Here is a 23016-nt window from a genome sequence, read left to right as displayed (position 1 = left end):
TTATTTGGGGTCACGGATCCCTTTGAGAATCTAATTAAGACTATGGCCCCTCTCTCTAGGAAAATGCATGTCTATTTGAACCATAGGGTACAATTTCAGGAGAGAGACATTCTCTGTCTCAGGTCACAAACCCTTGAAATTATTACCAAACATAAAACTTACTTGCTAGATGTCAAAATGTCTTATAGGGCTTCCCTGGTGGTGCAGTGGTTGAGAGTCTGCCTGCCGATGCAGGGGACACGGGCTCGTGCCCCGGTCCGGGAAGATCCCACATGCCGCGGAGTGGCTGGGCCCGTGAGCCATGGCCGCTGAGCCTGCGCGTCCGGAGCCTGTGCTCCGCAATGGGAGAGACCACAACAGTGAGAGGCCCGCGTACCGCAAAAAAAAAAAAAAAAAAAAAAAAAAAAAAAGTCTTATAAAGCTGCAATAATTTAGTGAGTATGATTCTGGTACAAGAATTCAATAGAAAAGAATAAAAGTGAAGAAAGTCCAGTGCATACTTAGTATTTTAAAGGCATCTGGAATCAATGGAAAAAGTTAGATTTTTATAATAGTATGGTGAAAAGTAACTAATAACATGAAAACAAATATTAGATTTCTACCTCAAACCACCCACCAAAAGGAATTCTTGCTGAGTAAAAGGTTTAAATGTAAAAACTAAAATTATTAAAGAATTAGAATACCAAAAATATAGGTGAGTATTTTTTTTATCACTGGGTTGGAAAAATCTTTCTAAGCAGAGATCACAAGAAAAAGAGTGACATATATGATAAAATGTGTATTTTAAATTTTATAACAGCAAAACAAAAACAAACACAACACCGTCCCCCATAAAGGCCAATTTAAATTGTAATGTAATTAACAAAAGTCTTTAATCCATAAATAAACCTTTAGTGTAAATCAACTATACTCCAATAAAAATTAAAAAAATAAAACAACTCAGAAATACATATATAAATATATATTTTTAAAAACCCTTTACTAATCCTTATATAAAAGATGAAAGTACCAGATGAAAAATGAGCCAGAAATATGTACACAATACTTGACCTCAAAGCAAGCAGTCAGTATACGTTGATTAAATGAACAAATTGACAAATTGGCAGAATGTAAATGGCTAATAAACATATGAAAAATATGCAATTATATGAATAATTTCAAGAATGAATATCAAAACAAAATAGGAAGTTTTACCATCAAATTGGCCAAGATTAAAACAAAATTCTGATAATGCCTGTGTTGGTTAAGAGTACAGGGATATAAACAATCATACATTCCTAGGCATGTAAACTCATACCTTCCTGAAGGAATATTTGGCATTATAGATCAAGCACTTTAACACAGGAGGCAGAATTTGCAACTTTGAAACTCCATTTAGTAGAAGTTTCTCCAACCTTCTATAACAATGAAAACAACTCCTTTGAGCATCTTCTGGAAAATTTCTTTCTGAAAGTAAGTATGAAAAGTCCACAGAGCAATGTCATAAAAGCTTGTGGCACATACATGCCTTTTCTCTCTTTGATGGATCCAGTAAAATGCCCTACACCAAGGCAATAACATTCAGAATCTGTTTCTAAACTGGAAGATACAATGGCCTTTTCTTTGTTTTCTTCTTCCTTCTTTTCCTTTTCTTCTCTTTCTCCTTCAACTACATTGTTGGTGGTACATTATTGTTTGCAATCATCTGCAACCCGCCTCCCCCCGCGCCCCCCACCAAGGTTATATACACAACCCCACCCTGTTAAACTCAGGAGTGGCTATGTAATTTGCTTTTGTCAACAAAATAAGGGAAGTGCAGTATAACAGATCCGAGCAGAATCTTTAGTAGCCAGCTGATAGTTTGCCATGCCTATTTTTCCTTTGCCATGAGACAAGCTACGTTCCTAGTAGAGGCTGCCTGGTAAGGTGTGAAGATAATGTAGAATCAGTGCTAACGTGGATATGTAGTGTGAGCAAAAAATACATCTTTCTTGTGCAGAACTTCAAAAGGTACAGGGATTTAGTTAGTATAGGCTGTTTCAGCCGATCCTAAGAGGATTGTTGAGAAGCCTGAATTTGAATATTATCTCTGCCCCATATTCACTGGTTAAATTCAAATCTGGGTCTGCTCTTACTATGAAACGTTGGCCTTAGTTCTGTAAAATGGGATTACTAATGGTGTCTAGCTTTTAGGGTCATTACGAGGATTAAATAACTTAAAAAAAAGACTAAATAAGTTATTATCTGTAAAGAATAGTACCTAGCAAATACTAAATACAGTATTAGTGTTTGTTAAATAAATCTGTGTGTGTGTGTGTGTGTGCATGTGCAGAACAAAGTCTAGGAAGGAATACAACACAGTATTAAGTTACTTTAAAATGTTTCCTCTTTTTGTTTAGCCACATCTAGTTTTTCCTCAACAGGCATGTATTTCTGGTGTAATCTAAAAATCGATTCAAAAACTCCTAACTACTTTGCATTGAGAGTCTTTTCAAAAAATTGTACTTTAAACAAAATGTATGCCTTATTACAATTCCATGACTTCCACAGGAACATAGCTCTAATTATACTATGAAAGTCAATAGAAAAACAGGTGTATGTGGAAGTTCTATTAACAGCAATTTTCTGGAGCCACGGAGCTGGCAACACTTGTAGCCAAAATCTTGAGAATGAGGTAAAATATTTAACTGTTGTTATGCACATTTTACTTTGTATGCATGCTCTGAAAATATTTTGTTTTCTAATATGACTGAAATTTGTCTCCTTAAATAAGATAAAGTTGTTCCCTGCTTCTTTGGGCCAGGCTCAAAAGTCAATGAATGATAAGCTCTGGCTTCTAATATTACAACCATGGGGGAGACAAATCATTGAGAAGCAGTGCTGCTTTTGATGGACAAGGGTAGGGGTGAGACCAGGTCACTTTCTGGGATTGTTGTCACTGCAACAACCTTCTTGCTGCCTGTATCCAACCCCTTTTATTTGCTCTGGCTGAGAAGAAGCCTTGGCAAGGATTTACGCAGAAAAAATCAAGAGCAAATGTTAATACCCATGTCTAGGACTGGCCACAGCCATCACAGTTGAAGAATTCCATGCCTGAGAACAAGGGTGGGAGAACAGTGGGATCACTTCCTTTTTTATTCTCCATATTCATCATATGGGCTTTTTTTTTGAGGGTGGGGAAGGGGTGCTTTGAGTCACTTGGGGAGGATGGAGAAGACTCCTCTGGATGGTGCACATTCTATAACAGGTACTTAACTCCAGGGAAGTTAGGAAAGGTGTCCCTCAGGAGGTTGAGTTTAAGAACAGAAGGATGAATGAGATTATGTTAGTGGGAGGGGTAAAAGAGGCTATTCTGGGTAGTGGGAACAGCATGCAAAAACTCAAGGTAACAGCCTCAGAACTATCAAGTAATAATAAATAAAACATCTACACTGAAAATTACAAAATATTGCTGAGATTAATTAAAGGAGATCTAAATGCATGGAAAGGTACATTATGTTCATGGATTGTAAGACTCAATATTGTTAATGTGTCCATTTTCCCTAAACTGATCTAAAGATTCCAGGCAATACCAAAAATCTCAGCAGTCTTTTTGTTTTTAAAAGAAATTGATAAGCCAATTAAAAAATTTATATGGAAAAACAATGGATTTAGAACAGCCAAAATAATCTGCAAAATAAAAAGTGAAATTGGAAGACAAACTACCTAATTTCAAGACTTACTATAAAGCTCCAATAATCAAACAGATTAATGGAATAGAGCAGAGAATTCAGAAATAGACTCATACATATACATTTATCATTTTTCAACTGAGAATTCAGTTGAAAGTCAATTCAATGAGGAAAGTTTTTTAAACAAATGGCACTGAAACAACTGCATATTCCTCAAAACCTACCTCTATAAGTGAATATTGATTTGAGATGAATCATAGACCTAAATGTAAAAAGCGAGAACCATAACGTTTCTATAAGAACATAGGAAGAATTTTTATAATCTTAGGGTAGGTAAAGATTTATTAGAGAGGATACGGAAAATATTAACCATAAAAGAAAAATATAAATTAGGCTTATTAAACATTGAAACATTCATTATAAAAATGAGTAAGCAAGCCACAGACTGGGAAAAATAGTCTCAATACATTTATATGACAATGGACTCATATCCAGAATATATAATCAACAATAAAAAACCCCAAATTACCTAATTTTAAAAATGAGCAAAAGACTTGAGTAGACACTTTATAAATGATGCTTAACATACTAAGTCATCAGAGAAATGAAAATTAAAACCACAATGAGATACCATTTCACATCCACCAGAATGGTAAAAATTAAAAAAACTGACAACATCAAATGTTGGTGAGGATGTAGAGAACTAGACCCTTTATACGTTGCTGGTGGGAATATAAAATGGTACAACTTTGGAAAATTGTTTGGCAACTGACATTCATTTCTTCAATGACCCAGCAATTCTACTACTGAGTATTTATCCAAGAGAAATGAAAAATATATGTCTACAAAAAGACTTATACAAGCATATTCATAGACCTTATTCTTAATATCCTCAAAGTGAAAACAATCCAAATAAATACCAATAGGAGAATGGATAAACACATTTTGATATATTTATATAACAAAATACTACCTGGGAATAAGAAGAAAGCATTGATACACACAACGAAGTGGATATTTCTAAAAAAATACCTTGTTGAGCAAAAGAAGCCAGACACAAAAGACTACATACTAAATGACTTCATTTATGTGAAGAACAAAAATAGGCAAAACAAATGTAGGGTGATAGAAATCAGAGAGTGGTTGCCTTTGGGGTGGGGGAAATTGAACTGAAAGCACATAAGAGAATTTTCTGGACAGAAATATTCTACATCTTATTTCTGGTGGTGGTTGCATGAGTATATATGGGTGTCAAAACTTCTCAAACTGAACACTTAAAATCTGCTATTTTATTGGCTGTAAATTTTTCCTCAGTTGAAAAAGAAAGCCCTGGATAAAAGAGCATGGTGTGTTTATACGTGCAAATGACTAAGATACTCAGGGCTGATGGTTAATTCTTTTCTTTAATTTCATCCCAGAAAGCAAGAGTTCAAACCCCTGTCCCCTTTATAAATTACTCCTGTATTTTACTCCACAGTGATGAAAGAGTTATTAAAGCCCTTTCTCCTCATGATATGTGTCATACGGGGGGTTGAAAACATCAAAATTGATGAAATAAATCTTAGCTCAAGTGGAATAACCCAGGACACGTAAAAAATAATTAGCAGCATGTGAGAAAAGACCTGCCATCTGGTTTTAAAAACTTTGGCTGGTGGAATAAGGACAATTTGGGTGGAGAGAACTACTCAAATAAGCTTCCATACTCAACTCCTTCCACCTGCAATTTATACTCAGTACATTTTATCAAAAAACAATAAAATAAAAAAATAAAAATTGATTGGTATCTGAAAAACAAATCCTGTGACCATACACCATATTATGATGTAAAGAAGTTAACTAATTCATGAACCTTTCTCTTGTACATGATTTACTTTTACAGGCAAGGCACTGTGTCTGTTGCAACTCATCTTTGTATCCTTAGACGAATCTAGGTCAGGATCTTGAAAATAATGGATCTGCAACAATTATTTATTGACTTGAATTAATAAATCAATGTATTTACTGATTAGTTAGAATCTAAGTCCAAATTACATGTTCCTGTAATGGGAAATTTACTGCAATTATTTAATATCTTTATATAAAATGTTTGAACCAGCAATGATCTTATTTGGTAATTTATGAGAAATATGTTTAAAAGGAGTATATGAAATGATATATAAGTCCAACTCACCCTGGCTTAAAAATATAAGCATACTGTAACTATCTGACTAGATTTTTGAAAAAATTATTTAAAAAGTACAATTGTTAAAAATATAAAAAACAAACAAACAAACAAACCCCACTGAGTCTAGTTTTGGTCTCCACTTGAATCTCTAAATGATTTTAAGGCTGCAAGTACATTCTTTTGAACTGAACCCCACACTGGCAAGATCAGAAAAGCTGTGAACTGAGTAAGAAATCGTTATTCCAGTAATGGAAACGCCTCTCGTGAATATCACTCTGCTGGCAGCTGAGACTTCAGGGGATTCTCACTATGAAAACCAGTAGTCCTTTAATCACAATTACAAGAGCATTTGTGATGCTTTGCAGGCAGCCTTCCTCCAAGACTTTCCTGCTGTGTTCTTCCCTGAGCACAATAGGTTCAAGATGGCTAATGCTGTTTCCTAGTTATGCCAAGACCCTCCTGAATGCCACTGGGCTTTCATCACAGAGATGGATGGCAAAACATCAAATGTGGAATATCTCATTCTAAATGGGGACTCCCACGATCATGTTATTTTTGGGAGAGCAGCTCTCTGGCTCCATGGATATCACTTGAACGGAGTAGCCACGTTCTTCTGCAGCTCTTGCTCGATCCAGATCCACCAGGAACATGCACTGTTTTCCTGAAATACAGTAAAATGGTAACATGAGACACTCTTCAGCTAACAGTGCAGCTTCACTTTGTTTAAGGGACTCTATACAATGACAAAATCTACGAGTACTATGCAGAATGATGTTTGCCCCCAAGTCCTGTTCCGTCTCTTTCAATTTAATTCTTGATCAGTATGGACAGAAGACAATTACAAATATACGACATTTCACAGATTTGTTTCTGCCAGTAATTTAAAGAATATTAACCTTTTAAAATGTATTTATAAATAAATCTCAAATAAAAACTACAGATTCCATATCCCACTTTGGTTAAAAATCCATTTTAACACCTTTCCTCTTCATGCCCTATGAAAATACATTATCTGCAATATTGTAAAAAAAAAAAAAAATCTGTCTTTAAGAATGTCTAAAATAACATCCAGACAAAGGGATACCTGAAAGACATATTACATTTTGCACATGGAGTTTTTAGGACAATGAAGAAATAATAGAAAAATATTTGGGAAAATTCTCAATTGTGTGCTGATTATTTCAGGTGGATGTGTAATGTTGAGTGTAATATAATCTTAATTTAATAGAGCTCCTGTACCCTTATGAAATAGCGGTAATTCAATTTTCTTTCTAATCTTGGAAAACAAAAGAGGAAACTTGACTGGCAAGCAAAGCAGTTATTTTGTGTCCTTTGGCAAATGCAAACTTCTAATTCAAAGTAGCTAAGGAAAAAAAAACTGATTTGGGGTTGAATATATTCAAAGCTAAGGTTTAATTTTACACTTTCAATTTCTTTAAATTCAATACATAAACTTTTTCATCTTCTTGGAAAAAGGTTACTGACTATGCAGAACTTCATTCGTTCCATTTTTTCCTCAATAATTATAATAATTCCTATACATTATTTTAAAATGATTTACTTGAATGACAGCAGAAATTGCTAAGCTAAAACAGCTTTAAAAGTAAAGACGTAACTGAAATAGAAAAGTTCTTCTGTGGAAGACAGATGAATCCTCCCAGAAAAACAGTGGAAGGTGAAATCAGTAGGTAAGGAATTGACAACGAAAGATTCAGATTTATAATATGTTGTACATTTCCCCTAGAAAGCCTCATGCCAAAAAGGACGAACTGCGATAGAAACGATATAAAAAGAGATGTCTAGGGTTCTATTTAGGCTAAATGGCCCCCTCTTCATCAACAGCTGCATGGCTGACATTCTTTTTTTCCTTAAAATATCGTTCCTCCTTTAAGACGTCTGTAAATGCTCCCCCCTCCACCCCACCTACCTTTCAATTTAAAATGAAACATTCTCTGTCAGAATGGGATGCTCTACATTCCTTCAGTACCCACTCTGGGTTTACAGTGCAGCTCATTTACCCTTGGCTTTGACCCCAGTCAATTTTTCCTTTTGCATTATGTAGAAGAGTCTCATGTTTTTACATGTTGAAGAAGTGTCTTCACAACTGAAAAGTCAGTTGTTGGTGGTCTACCTTTCGGAGTCTGGGAAGCTTCCTAAAATGTTCACAAAACAAAAGTATGGTTCAAAGAATAGATGCAGACACTTCATGGGGTCTGTGACTTTGAACCTGACTTTCCCTCCCTTCATGCCAGCGATCTTGCCAAATGGTCCTCCTCCTCCACTCTAGCAATTTCCCTCCCAGCCACTCCCTTCTGGTTTGATGCCTAAAACATCAACACATACACCCCCATCCATCACACCAATTATGACTTCATTGACTCTAGTGGAACTGTAGCAAATGTAACTTGATATATATATATATATATATATATATATATATACACACACACATACACACACACATATGTAAATTATACTTCTCTCTATAGATAGATTCAACTGTGCATTCAACTACTCAAAATGTTGGGAATGGGAAAAAGAGGAGGAAGAGGGAAAGAGAATGAAAGAGGTTGCATGTAGGAAAGAGCAATCTTCTTCCATATGTTTATGCTCCAGGGTGTAGAAAAAGAAGGAAATCACTTGTTCCTTCAGACTCGGGTCTCAAATGCCTCTCTAACTGTGATTATCTTGCTATGCTGACCTTGAGTTTACAGTTTAAAGATAACTATTTTTCATATAACATGTTCATATAACATGGTCCCTGAATGCAAGCTAATTACTACACCTGGTGCTGAGCCAAAGAAACAGCAATCTGTTTTCCGCTATATCATGATGGTCTCCAATGCGGGGCTTTTCTGAATAATTTTTAAGATTAGTTTTGACTTTATCCAATCATGTTAAGCCCTAATTTTGGAAGCTAACCTTCCAGTGATGTGACTCTATCACTGGGGGTCACTGCAAAAATGGAGCTTTATGTCTGGAATCAAATAATTAGGGTTTACAGTGTGGCTTCACCATCCACCAGCTGAAGGATCCTGGGCAAGCTCTCCCATCCGTAAACTGTAAACAACAGCACATACTCCATAATTATTTTTATAAGAATTTATTGAGATCATGGGTGGAGGACATTTAGCTCAGAGCTTAAACGTGCAATAGCTGTTAGCTGCTATTATCCTTCCAGATGTGATTACTTTTTCTAAAGCAAAGTCTTGGATAAATTCATTACTTAAACTTGGAATGCTATTTTTCTTCCAAGTTAGGTAATGTTTAATATTACAAATGTCAAATAAATTGGTCTATGATTAATAATATACGAGTATACTTTTTTTCTGAAAAGAAAACATTATCATCCTTGTTTATACATTTTGTAATATATCAATTTTGGCATGCATAGCTGATTTTTCCATCTTTAGAATTTTCTTCTTTGGCTTTTGATAGATTCTTCAGTTTGTTTGTAACAATAAGAGATTTAACATAATAATTCTACTCAATGTACAAACACTGAAAATACATTGGAAAGTATTAATGTTGACAAAAATGGGACAAAATATTGTTATACTTAGAGCCCTTTTCAAGACAAATTTTTTTTTTCTGGGAAAAACAACTTTAGTGCCTTGTTGATAAATGGACAAAATAGAGGTTCCCTATTTTCCCGTATAGAGTTGGTCCATTGATTCCTAGGCATCTTGTACGTAATCTACTCAACAGCTGTTCTGTGAAAACACATACCTATGAGCCTTCGTTGGGGTGGAAGCTGGACAGCTGTCTGATCTGCAAATCTGCATAGAATCATGTGTTCCTAGAAGAAAAAGCAATAGACTGTAGCTTTATTTTAATCTGTTTCAAAATTAAAAAACAAAAAACGAACTCCTTTTTCTGGAATTCTACATTGTTTAAGTGCATAAAGTGCTGCACAAGTAGTATTTTTGAAAGAAGCACATTTTCAGAAAGTGGTACTCAGTAACTTTTTCTCCCTTCAAGTAGACTGTTCTTCAGATATATTTCTTAAGAACAGATGTATGGAAGGTCCTCAGGGCTCTTTAACCAGATGCTTTTAGCCAAAATATGCTTACAATTTTGTGGTTATAATGTGTTAAACTAAAAGACCTAGAAGTCACTTATATTTTCCTCTGAATAAAATTTGAGTCTCAGGAACATGGCTCCAAGAAGACATTTTAAGTGGCTTTGCCTCCACTACAAGAAGGAAAGGAAGTTTTATAGATCACTACTGTGGCCTCTGCAGTTCTCCCACATCCCCAGCAGGGGGATGGCTCCTCTTCTGCTTGGCTGGACCCTTCCATTCACTCTGTCCCTTCAGAGGAGAGGAGGCTGGCCCACTCCAGAAGGCTGCAGGAGGTGCATTATTTGTGCTGTAAGACAGACTGTAAAGGGGACTGAAGAGAATGGGAGGGAGATTATTGCTTCTGCTTAACAATTTTAGGAAAGATTAGTTTAATGAAAAGAACAAGCCTCTAAAGGGACAGAGAGGTGATGAGTCTGCACTGCACTCTTATATCTGCAAGTAGCCCAAGGTGAGTGATTACTCAGAGTTGAGATGACAGCAGTGCTCCCGTGACAACTGTTCATTCAGAACAGGTGCAGCTTCCAAGTGTGTAAAGGATCTCACCTGTCAGCTTAGCAAACAGTGTTTAACTCAGATCAATCATTTGTCTCCTTGGTCTTTTTTTTTTTTGCGGTACGCGGGCCTCTCACTGTTGTGGCCTCTCCTGTTGCAGAGCACAGGCTCCGGACGCGCAGGCTCAGTGGCCATGGCTCACGGGCCCAGCCGCTCCGCGGCATGTGGGATCCTCCCGGACCGGGGCACGAACCCGTGTCCCCTGCATCGGCAGGCGGACTCTCAACCACTGCGCCACCAGGGAAGCCCCTCCTTGGTCTTTTGTACACTCAATTTGAGGCCTACATTTTTTTATAAGGTTATCATGATTACCTTATTAAATAAGTGATTTGCAGTGTTGGTTCTTTTTGAAGGGTTATTTTTGTCTCAACTTTTAAATAAGGTTATTCTGATTACCTTATTAAATAAGTGATTGTGTGATGTTGGTTCTTTTAGAAGGGTTACTTTTGTCTCAACTCTAAAAAAAAACCTTCTTTAATGGTCATTATAAAATTTAGTGGCAATGGGTAGGATACTAATAAAATGATTCAAATGAATAACATTTATTAAGCTCCCGTGAACTGGCATAAAGAGACGGAAGAATTTAGAATTATATAATTTGGAGAAAAGCATGCTCTTTGTCCTCATGTTTGTAAATTAAGGTTCACTTTAAGTAAAGGTAATGTCAAGGCAATCACAACCTCAGATGAGGTTTGTTTCCCTTGTCCTGATAAGTCTCATCATATTTTATTGGAATTATTTGTGTATGTGTTCTCCCCAGTAGAAGTTAAATTCTGAAAGGGGAAGGCACATAGTAGGTACTCAGTAAAGGCTTGCTGCCTAAATTGAACTATGGAGAAAAATACTTCCAAAGTGACTCTCAAGGTATCTGGGCACTAGGTCCATTTAGTTCTGCCTGCCAGTCCACCCACCATGGTTAAGAAATACTGAGATACCATCTTGCAATAGCATCCGAGAGGTTAAGACTTCTCTGTAGAGTATTTACACCTAAGACACTCAAAGGGCGGTAGCCAAGCAGCTCTGGGGGTGTGGGAGAAAGAGGAGATAAAGATGAACTGAGGTACCAAGGGAGTTTTATGCTCTCTGAAAGAGCCTGGGTGTCCCATCTCTCCCAACTCTAGAAAGTTTACATTTTTTCCCCAGCCAGTGAGGCTGTGGCAGGCTACCTCCTCACTGCCCTAGGTTTTTCCCATATACCCTCTGAGAATTTGCTTTACCTAGCATCACTCAAGGAGGGATTAAAAACAAAGGTCTAGTTTTTGGTTTTTGTTTATTTATTTTTTGCTCAGACTGGTGACTCAAAACTATGTAATGTTCTGACTACCGCTGGAAGACAATTCTCTGTGGGTCTCTTGGGTTTCTTCACATCTTATGAGCAGAGGCACTGTCTTTGTTCCAGACCAGGGGCTGGCAAACTATATATGGCCCATTGTCCAAATCTAGCCTATGAACTGTTTTTGTATGGCTTGAAAAGTTAAGAATGGCTTTTACATTTTTAAAGGGTTGTAAACCAATAAAAACAATGACAAGGACAATGTAGAGTATATGGGAGATTCGCAAGTGGCTAGCAAAGCCTAAAATATTTACTATCTTACCTTTTACAAAAAAATTCACCTCTGTTCCAGATTATCTTTTCAAAGACATTTGTATAGTGAATGGCCTTGGAAACTATACAGTGTCTCCCTCTAGAGAAAAGGGGAGGCATACTTACTTAAAGACTACATCTTAAAACATTTGAGTTTCCTAAACTCAGGTTTCCTCCCCTATAATGCAACTCACTGTATATATGTAGGTGTCAGCTGGCCCTGTTTGTGCTGCCCTGTGGGAACTGGGCCTCAGAGAGTCAGTGTAAAAATGATGATAGTCTGGCTACTCCTACTGCTGAGAGCAATTCTATCCTTTGTCTCTGACTCAGGAGTTTCCTATCTTCTGCCAGCATCCATGAAACTGTGGCAGGCTAACTTGTTAGGTTGTGAGTCGGGTAAACTCTCGGACCTTTCACAAATCTTGTCAGCCACTTGAAGATTAATCTTGATTTGCCAACAAGAAAAAAAATCCGTATTAGATGTTCATGAGTAATTCAAGTATAACTATAGATTATATACTCCATTACAAATTTGAGAGGGAAAATAAAGAAGCAATAAAAAGTATATGAGGAAAACATCTAGATCTTTTAAAAGTTACCTTGTATGATAAAGTTTTCTTGAACTGTTCACTGAAATAGAAAAGAGAAAAGAATTACTCATTTTAAATACCAAAGATTAAGAGTAGAAACAGTCTTGAAGAAATTAAATTATAAACAAAAATATGTATTTTATCTTAAGAGTATATAATACTGTCCTGAACTAAAAATGATGCCAGTTTGAAATATCTTTATAAAAAGACAAAAGTATACCATCGGTATGTAATTAATTTTAAAGAATTTCTTTCAAAGATTGTTTATACTATTAGAGAAGTGTAACTTTTTTCTCTTCCCCACATGGGTGCACACAGATTCAGGCCCTTTAAAAACGTAGGTTTTATTGTTATGCAGGTGTGGTGAGGCCAACAAATCAGGAGAGGACTGCCACTGAAAAGAAAGTTTGTTATTCAGAGTTCCCAAGAAGAGGGGGCAAGCCATGTCATACAGGGTCACATGGGGGAAGCACCAGGTTGATCAGGAGGCAGAGACAATGGGGTAAAACACGGTCAATAGCCTTTATTACGTAGTCCATGGGAAGGAATGGCAGGGCAGAGTGATCAAGCTTAGTACTGGCCGGTTTGAACAATGTCAGTAGGTTCTGAAGCATAGGGGCTATCCTTAGTTGTTTGGCACCTGGCCCTAGGGTGATGAGGGCAAAGGGCTAGTGACCTGGGAGTTGTCCTCTAATGACAAAGGGGGCAAATGTCAGTAAATCTACAGATGTGAAAAAGTTGACAGTCCCTAAACTGAGACTTTAAAATCAGTTAAGTGAGACTGCAGGCTGAACAACTCAAATTACCATTCTTAAGAATCTTTATAGTGCTAGACTTACAAATTTTTGATGGGTTTAAACTCTACATTTTATCTGTATAGATTTAGAGTAAAATAAAGTTTCAAGTATTGAATAACCCTCAAATTATATTTTATTTTTTGCTTTTCCATAGATCCTTTGTTCTTCTCTCAACAGCTGCAAATTATAGGAAAGAACAAAATAATGAAATAAAGAAAAAGAAGGCTATTATTTTTACTTTATTTTAAATTACTTAGAAGCTCTTAAGTACAAATTCAAATGGAAATTTCGAAGGTTTCTAAAAAGCAATGATGAAAATGATCAAGAAGTCTTTTTTGACACGATAGGATAGACTTCCCAAAACTAGCATATTTAATCTCTCCTATAATTAAAATGATCAGCTGGATTCTCTGTAACTATAAGTCAGAGTGAAATGTCATAAACACCAAGAATGGCCCTCCACTAGGTTGAGTTAAAGTGGTGAGAATTAAAATGTCTCCCTTTTCTATGTGGGATAAGGAGGACTGTAAAAATGGCCATTGAGCTTGCAGGTTAACCACCACCACTCGCGGGCAGAATTTAAAAATGTTACTACTGTAGTTAGCAACAGCTCACATTTATGGAGTGCTTGCTCTGTGCCACTTCTAATTGATTAACAAATATATCATTCAATTCTCATAAAAACCTTGAGGTAGTTACTATTATAATCCCCCTTTTGTAGATGAGAAAATGTAGGCAAAAAGAGTTTGAGTATATTGCCTGAGGTGAAATAATTGGGAGTTGGGATTCCCTGGTGGCGCAGTGTTTGAGAGTCCGCCTGCCGATGCAGGGGACACGGGTTCGTGCCCCTGTCCGGGAAGATCCCACATGCTGCGGAGCGGCTGCGCCCGTGAGCCATGGCCGCTGAGCCTGCGCGTCCGGAGCCTGTGCTCCGCAACTGGAGAGGCCATAGCAGTAAGAGGCCCGCGTACCGCAAAAAAAAAAAAAAAAAAAAAAAAAAAAAAGGCATGAGGAGTCAATACTTGCGTCCAGGTGGAATACTTCCAAATCCTAAGCACCTAACCACTACACTCTACTGCCTCTCACAGGTGATAATTTCCATTTAGAAGTACACAGAGAAGTGCTGAAGCTGGCAGACTTCCAGTCAGCTGACTCCTGGATACACTAGCTTCTAAATTTCAGCAAGAGCTGGATTTAGGAGAAAAAAATCAAGGGCAGACATGGAGGAGGATCCTCTCTTCCTTATACAGCTTATAAACAATACTTGCCATTGTGGAAAAAGGAAATGAGCTCAAAACTGAAACCTCCTTGCAACTTTATACCAAATAAGTTTTGTGTACCGATTTAATACCCATATTGGTGCCTTTGGCAGAATACAAGATTTCACCTTTTTGGAAAATTAAACTTTGAGGTGTTCTGAATGAAACCATAACAGCAAGGACACGTGACAAAGGAAGCCCGTGTTTTGATGCAGTGCTCAATCACCATGTCTGTTGCCACTCCACAAGCATGCAACGCCACCTGGAAAACAAAACCAGACCTCAGCACTAAGTTCTTTTTTAACTAAGAGTGCTACTTTGTGCCATTAAAAAAACAAAACAAAACAAAACAAAACTTTTGTAAGGACTGTTCCTTAAGAGGTTTCAAGTTACCAGAATATTATTTCCTAGTAGTTTAAATAGTTCTCATTTGGACATACCAAAGGAGTAATTAGCTATTCATATTAATTAAGAAAATTAAGCAAGAGGTTGAAAGATTACAAATGGAACATTTGTAATGAAGCACAGGATTCATTCAATGGAAAATCTGATGTCATGTTAAATAAGGAGAATTCAATATGTATGCACGTCTAAACTAATGCTCTTGCTGATTGAAAATTTAGTTCAGCTGTAGCACTGTGGAAAGAACTCTACATTGGAATCAGAATTTCTAGTCCAGAACTGCAATTGGCTGTGTGATCCTGGGCTGCTTAAAATTGAACTTCTTTGGGCCTCAGTCTCCTCAACCATAAACTATGGTTAATAATACTGACAATGCTGTTGCAAAGATTTAATAGAAGTGTATTTGAAAACAGTATTGCAAATGCTGTCTGAATAGACTCTAATCAGTGTTGTCTAAAACTGATCAAATCATATTTATGTAGCACCTGTTCATATTCATATAATTACAATTCTTAACACTGAATGATGAACTGTATGAAATATTTTTAATGGGTTTATTTAAAAAGGAAAAACATTATGGGTTGAAGTCATGATTAGCACATCAATAATTCATGAAAGGAAAAATAACTTTAAAATGATTTTAAAACATGTTTTTGGAACAAATGCCTTAAATATATCTATACTGTTTTACAATCTAAAGTAGACAATTGTGAAAATTATTAAGACTAAATAAGGAAAACTAGAACCCTGAAAGAAAATCAGATGTAGGGATCTTGAAAGATGAAGCATTTTCTCAGAAAAATGCTCAGATCTCCATTTCATTCTGAACAGAGGCAAATTGTATTGGATAATAATTGTTCTTTCTAGACACAAATCTCTCAACTTCAGGGTAAGGAGGCACTTTTAGGGTAAAGACAAAGAAATTTTCTGGAACTTTCTGGATGTTAAGTATAAGTCAGGTTCCCCGTTTGAACTGGAAAACCAAAAACAAAGTTGTACTGAGAAGAGGAAAGCAAGCTCTCTGCTCGCAACCCTGTTCCTGAATTCTCCCCTCCTACCAGGCTTCCATCACCTGCATAGAAGTCAACAGTCCCTATGGTTGCTGTCAACCTCCCTTCCTGCCTCACCGTGAAAAAACAGCCTAGGCAGGCTGCCGTCCAGTGAAGGCAGCACCAACTACTGGAGAATTAAAGAATCTTGATTTCTCATCTGCCCATTTAACCAGCTTTGCAGGGTAAAAATCGGGCTAGTTCTTATTTTCAGGAGTAGCTGGAGAAAACCTCATAGTAAAAATTATAGATTCATTTTTCCCTGGAGGGAGAGAGAAGAGAACCAACACTCACCTAGTGCCCTTTATGTGTTGGCAGCTATGCTGGGTGACGGTGTGCAGATCCTTCTGTGCTCACAACAGCCCTGAAAGATTTTATTATCTCCATCTGAGAAGTGAGGAAACTAAAGCTCGGGGAAATGAAGAATATGCTCACAACATAGCAGCTCCTGAAGGGTGGGATCCTGACCCAGAGCCTGACCTCAAGTGTTAATCACATCAGGCTGCTTTCCCATGAAACCCTCTTAAAGAAAAGTTTCGACAATTTATTTTTATAAATCTCCCTTTACTTAGGTTCACATTCCTTTTGCTACATGCTAAAGAGTGAGTTTATTTCCCTCATTTAAACAAAACAACTAATTCTAAGAACTATTTACATGATGGATCTTATTAGGTCTAAAAGGTTTTATTGCATCACATGCTCCTAATTTCCATGCCATCAAACGCAGGTCAGAAAAAAAAACAGGCAAATAATGATGAGAGATATAGATCAATGGAACCATATGAATACAAAAATTTAACATGCAACAAAGGTGGTACTTCAAACCACTGGGGACAAGATGGACTTTTTAATAAGTGACGTTGGGTTAACCTGATAGCTCTATAAAAAATAAAATTAGATCCTTTCCTCTCACCACACATAAATTTCAAATGGGTTAGAGATTTAACATGCAAAAACAAATAAAAAGACATAAGTAAATTTCTCCATAACCTGGGGAGTGGGAAATAATTTCCTAACTATGTCTGAAAGTCCACATATAATAAGGGGTAAGGTTAATAAGTACATCAAAGTAAAAATTAAAAAAAAACCCTTTCAAATGACAAAACCCCAAAATTATATGTAAAAAGACAAATGATAAAGAGAGAAAAAGATTTGCAATTTATAGCACAAAAGGTTAATATCCCTAATATATAACAAGCTTTTAAATATAAAGAAAAAGCCTAATAATCTCATAGTAAAATGGGCAAAAGATTTGGACAGTTCATGAAAAACAGTATGCAAATAGGCCATAAACCAAAGTTGTTCAATATTGTTCAAAATAAGAGAAATAATTATTGAAATTATACTAATATATTATCTAATGATCACTTATTATTGTGGCAAAAATCCTAAAATTTGATAACAGTCTATCAGCCAGACTGTGAGGAAAGAGACACCATCATATATTGCTGGTGGGAATACAAAAATGTCACAACCCTTTGGAGGAAGAACTTAGCAATATTCAGCAAAATTACATGAAATTTGTGCTTTCACTTGTAATAAAATCTATCCAGTGGACACACTGACAAACATATAAAAAGATTTATTCACTGAGGCAATATTTGAAATAACAACAAAATGGAAACAAGCCAATTTCCCACTGACAGAGCGCTGGTAGAATACATGTAATGGAGTACTCTGCAGCTATAAAAAGGAATGAAGAATATACATGGCTATGGAAGATGCTATTGCGTAAAAAATGACGTTTAAAAATTCTCAAAACTATTTTCAGTAATCATTGTTACTGTTTGTTGTTTTAGAACTCTCCTCGGCATCCTCGGACTTTGGTATATGAGGAGGTCCTGAAACCAATCCCCCATGGATACCAAGGGACAACTGTATATATATGTACCACATTTTGTTTACCTATTCATCCATCCATGGACATTTGGGTTGCTTCCACCTCAGCTATTGTGAACACTGTTGCTATGAACATGGGTGTACAAATATCTTAAAGTACGTACTGTTTTAAGATGAGGAAATTGAAGCCCAGAGAAGTCAAGTAACTTGTTCCAGGTGACACAACAAATTAAGGACCCCAACTCAGACAGTTTGGAGTCTTCCAGCCTAGACAACTACTCTATACAAATACAGTAGTCCCCTCTTAGCCACAGGGGATATGTTCTAAGACCCCCAGTGGATGCCTGAAACCAGGGATAGTACCGACCTCTATAAATACTGTTGACCCTTAACCAATGTGGAGTTTAGGGGCTTTGACCTCTCCCACAAATCCCCCACCCCACGCAGCCAAAAATCTGAGTAAAACTTTAGAGTTGGCCCTCCTTATCCATGGTTCTGCACCTGTGGATTCAACCAAACACAGCTCATGTAGTACAGTAGTATATATTTACTGAAAAAAATAAGTGGACCCATGCAGCTCAAACCCATGTAGTTCAAGGGTCAATCAACTGTACTATGCTTGTTCCTATGCTGGGGGTGTGGGTGGTGGCTGGCAGGGGGAGAGTGTATACAGCATGGAAACCCTGGACAAAGGGATGATTCATGTCCTGGGCTGGTTGGAGGAGAGTGTATAATTTCAAACTTATGAATTGTTTCTTTTTGGAATTTTCCATTTAATATTTTCAGACCATGACAGACCACAGGTAACTGAAACAGAGGAAAGCAAAAGCACAGATATGGGCAGACTATTGTATACTTCCTCTCATTTTATTCATCTCATTGGTCCTACTATCTTCTGGAATTATAACACCATAGGGGACTAGCATGTATGCAGTGTCTGCTAGATGTCAAAATCTTTACATAGATTTTTTCTTGATTTAATCATTTAATTCTTTTAAAAAAATTTTTAATACTTTAAATAGCTCTTATTATCTCTTGCAATAACATGACAAGATCACCTAGCCAGCAAACATTCCAGATGAATTCTGAATCCAGGTCTGACTCCAAAGCTCACAGGTTTTCCATTACATATGCCTTCTCTGACCAACATACTTGGAGCTGGAAGGAACCTTAGAGACCATCTTTTTTAATGAAGAATTTCTGGGTATCACTCTTAGGTTCACCACTGATTCAAGAGAAGAAGGAATGGGATACGTGCTGGTTACACATAAAGGAAGTGACAAAGAAAGGAAAGGATGAAGAGAAATACATCTAAATTTATTTCTTAAACCATTCCTATCTACAGAAACTGGTATGAAATCTAATTTCTAATTACATTTAAAGCATCTGACCCAGAGAGTTTGTAATATAATATACAATGGATAGATAGATTTATTAATACACACACTGATAGATCTGACAACTGTAGAAAGAGTATCAAAACATAAACTATGAGTATCTAATAAAGGTTAATGTGCTGGGGGAAAAACAATCATATTTAATCAATGGTTCGCTGACAACATAGCAAACAAGTGTTTCACTGACTGACCCTCAAAATTTGGTATTGTGGTTCTCTGTACATACACTGAATTATAATAAAGGATAAAAATTGAATTGTAAACTTATCTATTGGCCAAGGTAATGCATATTCCAAACTAAATGTAAATATTTTTGATCCAAATAAATGCTGCAGAATTCATGGACTATAAATTAAGGACCTTTCCTTCACATTTCTACTTCAATTAATCTATATGTCATAAAGGTTTTAACTATAACACATCCTATGATGTAAGCCAATGAAACATAACCGAACAGCCAGGAAACCTCAATCCACGTATCTTTGCTATATGTGGTGGTAAATAAACAAAATTAATCATCACTCACTCTCAGACTGTCTTTCAACTGGCAGCTTCTAGAAAACAAGGCAAGATTCTAGACAAACTGATTGATTCTTCTCTAAGAAAATATATGTTGAAAAAGATACCCATATAGTCTAAGAACATATATGTTGGTAAAGAGTATGTATTGATTTTTAATGTAAGACATATTTTGAAAGATAGTAAGACTATGCCTTATTCACACTCCCAAAACTAAGCTTGTGCTAGATGTATTTATGACTGTACTAGGCATCCTGTCCTTGGGGGGTTTTTGTTCGTTTACTTTTTAAAGATTCATTTAACATTTATTAGCCTTTTCCTAGTCTAACCCATGCATATAGGTGTTGTTATTCCCCATTTTACAAAAAGGCCAAGTGGCTGGTCCAAGGTCACAAATGATGAAGACAAGATTTAAATTCAATCTCTCTGACACCAAAAGTTATTCTAATTCTCTATGTTCCCATTTACTCCTTTCTTTAGATGTGGGGAGTGAACAGGAAGTCAATGACTGGATTCTAGTCCCAGCTCTTACATTAACTTGCTATGTTCCTCTTCCCCAGGTGGAGCTTCAACTTTTATATTTACAAAATGAGAAGGTTGAACTGAATGATCTCTAAATTTGCCCCAATCCAATCATGCTCTGAGCCTTTGCTTCTCGAGGAAGGATTCTTAACCAGGTATCTTAGAAGCAAGCTTGGTACCAGTTGTGCGCTCCCGTTCCTCCTCTTTAAAAACTTTCATGCAATTATGTTATATGTAATTGGCTTTAAAATTCAAGTAATGCTAAAAGGCATGTAATGACAAAAAAATTTCCTTGTTCCGTACACACTTCTCTACCTCGAAAGAAAATCTGGTGACCAAAGCTAATGCTTTTCAACTCATTGGTTTTCTTTCCTGAAATCCATCTCTGTTTTTCTATATAATCAATGTATATTGCTCTTTCAAATCAAAACTAACTGTGCTGTACGATTTTTTTTTTTTAACATCCAAGACTTTTCTTGCACAGAAGTTCTGTAAAATGCTCTATGGTAAAATTTTCCACTGTGTGAAAACTGTCAAATAATTGGCCAGCTCCATTTTTTTTTCCTGAAGACATCTTTCCTGGGCCTCCTGACCTTTTATTAAAACATGGACTCACTGCTTTCTGTGCCTGCTACCTAGCTCTGTCTGGTCCTGTGACTTCCCTTTGCCATCATACCAAGAACTCTCTTCACCCACTCTTGATTAGATACCACTTATTCCTTTTTATTATCTACTATCTTATTTTTATTTTAAATTTATTTATTTATTTAGTTATTTTTGGCTGTGTTGGGTCTTTGTTGCTGCACGCGGGCTTTCTCTAGTTGCAGCGAGCGGGGGCTACTCTTCCTTGCAGTGTGCAGGCCTCTCATTGCGGTGGCTTCTCTTGTTGTGGAGCACCAGCTCTAGGCACGCAGGCTTCAGTAGTTGTGGCGTGTGGGCTCAGTAGTTGTGGCTCACGGACTCTAGAGCACAGGCTCAGTAGTTGTGGTGCATGGGCTTAGTTGCTCCACAGCATGTGGGATCTTCCCGGACAAGGGCTCGAACCCGTGTCCCGTGCATTGGCAGGCGGATTCTTAACCACTGCGCCACCAGGGAAGCCCTACTCTTTTATTTTAGTGAAGCACATCTTTTTTTTTTTTTTTTTCTTTTTTTTCCGGTGTATGCAGGCCTCTCACTGTTGTGGCCTCTCCCGTTGCGGAGCACAGGCTCCGGACGCGCAGGCTCAGCGGCCATGGCTCACGGGCCTAGCTGCTCTGCAGCATGTGGGATCTTCCCGGACCGAGGCACGAACCCACGTCCCCTGCATCGGCAGGCGGACTCTCAACCACTGAGCCACTAGGGAAGCCCTGAAGCACATCTTTTACATAATTTCCTGATGCACATTTTCTTGAGACCTTGACATTTTCTTTATTACTTTCATACATGATTGGTCAGGCATAAAATTTAAGGTTGGAAACTTTCCTTCAGAATTTTGAAGGCATTGCTTCACTGTCTTCTAGCTTTCCATGTTGCTATTGAGAAGTGTGACAGCATTTTGATTCCAGATTTTCTCTATGTGACCTCTTTTCTTTTTCCTCTTTGGAAGCTGTTAGGAACTTCTCTTTTTATCACAACACTTCTCCATTTAAAAAATTTTTTTTATGCTTTTCCCCCACAACAATGTGCATTGCTTTAGGTCTTTTTTTTTTTTTTTTGCTTTGGTATGCAGGCCTCTCACTGTTGTGGCCTCTCCTGTTGCGGAGCACAGGCTCTGGACGCGCAGGCTCAGCGGCCATGGCTCACAGGCCTAGCGGCTCCGCGGCATGCGGGATCTTCCCGGACCAGGGCACAAACCTGCGTCCCCTGCATCAGCACGTGGACTCTCAACCACTGCGCCACCAGGGAAGCCCCTAGGTCATTTTTTAAGCTTGCTTTTTCAGTCAAGAGAAACACATCCTGACACATTTTCTTATATTAGTTCTTTGATATTTTCCTCCTCACCATTTTATCTGTTTTCTCTTCCTGGTTCTCCTATTATTGAGAATATCGAGGTATTGGATTCATGGACTAAATCTCTATTTGAAAAAAAAATGCTTCTTTCAGCTCTTATCTCTATGTCTTTTTTTATTTTTGTCCTGTTTTTTTTCAGATGATGTCCTACACTTCATCTTTTAGATTTTCTACTTGCTTTTTATTTTGGCTAACGTGTTTAGAAGTTCTTTCTTGTTCTCTGATGGTTCTTGTTCTCTGATGGTTTTTCTTTTTCATTCTATCCCTGTTTCATTAATGCAATATCTTTTCTGATCTCTCCTTTTGTTGTGTTTGTTGCTTTGGTCTCTTCTATTTTGGAAGTTTTCCACGTTTTGATATTCTTTGGCTGTCAGTTCATATAAGAGTGAATCACTAAAAAGTTGATCGGAAGTCTGAAAGAAAGCCTTGAAGGTGGGCTTCTATTTTGGAAGTTTTCCACGTTTTGATATTCCTTGGCTGTCAGTTCATATAAGAGTGAATCACTAAAAAGTTGATCGGAAGTCTGAAAGAAAGCCTTGAAGGTGGGCTTCCTTAGTGATTGGGTGACCAGGTGGCCAGCTGGCTTTTTAAAAAAAAAATTACAGCTATAGTATTTTC

At 37.1% G+C, this 23016-nt stretch overlaps 1 protein-coding gene across 3 annotated transcripts in view; it reads right to left on the bottom strand.

Annotated features, from left to right (window-relative positions):
- Positions 1–3985: 3985 nt before the first annotated feature.
- GSTCD (glutathione S-transferase C-terminal domain containing) overlaps positions 3986–23016 on the bottom strand; it is a 135600-nt gene continuing 116569 nt past the window's right edge. For all 3 annotated transcript variants that reach the window (XM_081240694.1, XM_081240693.1, XM_081240692.1), the window contains 4 exons: positions 14810–14943; positions 12635–12665; positions 9544–9613; positions 3986–6475 (listed from right to left, as the gene is read on the bottom strand). In XM_081240694.1, the coding sequence (XP_081096820.1) occupies positions 6339–6475; positions 9544–9613; positions 12635–12665; positions 14810–14943 (372 nt within the window). In that variant the 3' untranslated portion in view covers positions 3986–6338. The remainder of the gene's footprint in view (positions 6476–9543; positions 9614–12634; positions 12666–14809; positions 14944–23016) is intronic.

This window comes from Mesoplodon bidens, assembly GCF_964165515.1.
Source record: "Mesoplodon bidens genome assembly, chromosome: 1".
Lineage (NCBI taxonomy): Eukaryota > Metazoa > Chordata > Mammalia > Artiodactyla > Ziphiidae > Mesoplodon > Mesoplodon bidens.
This window is presented reverse-complemented; position numbering and strand designations above follow the sequence as displayed.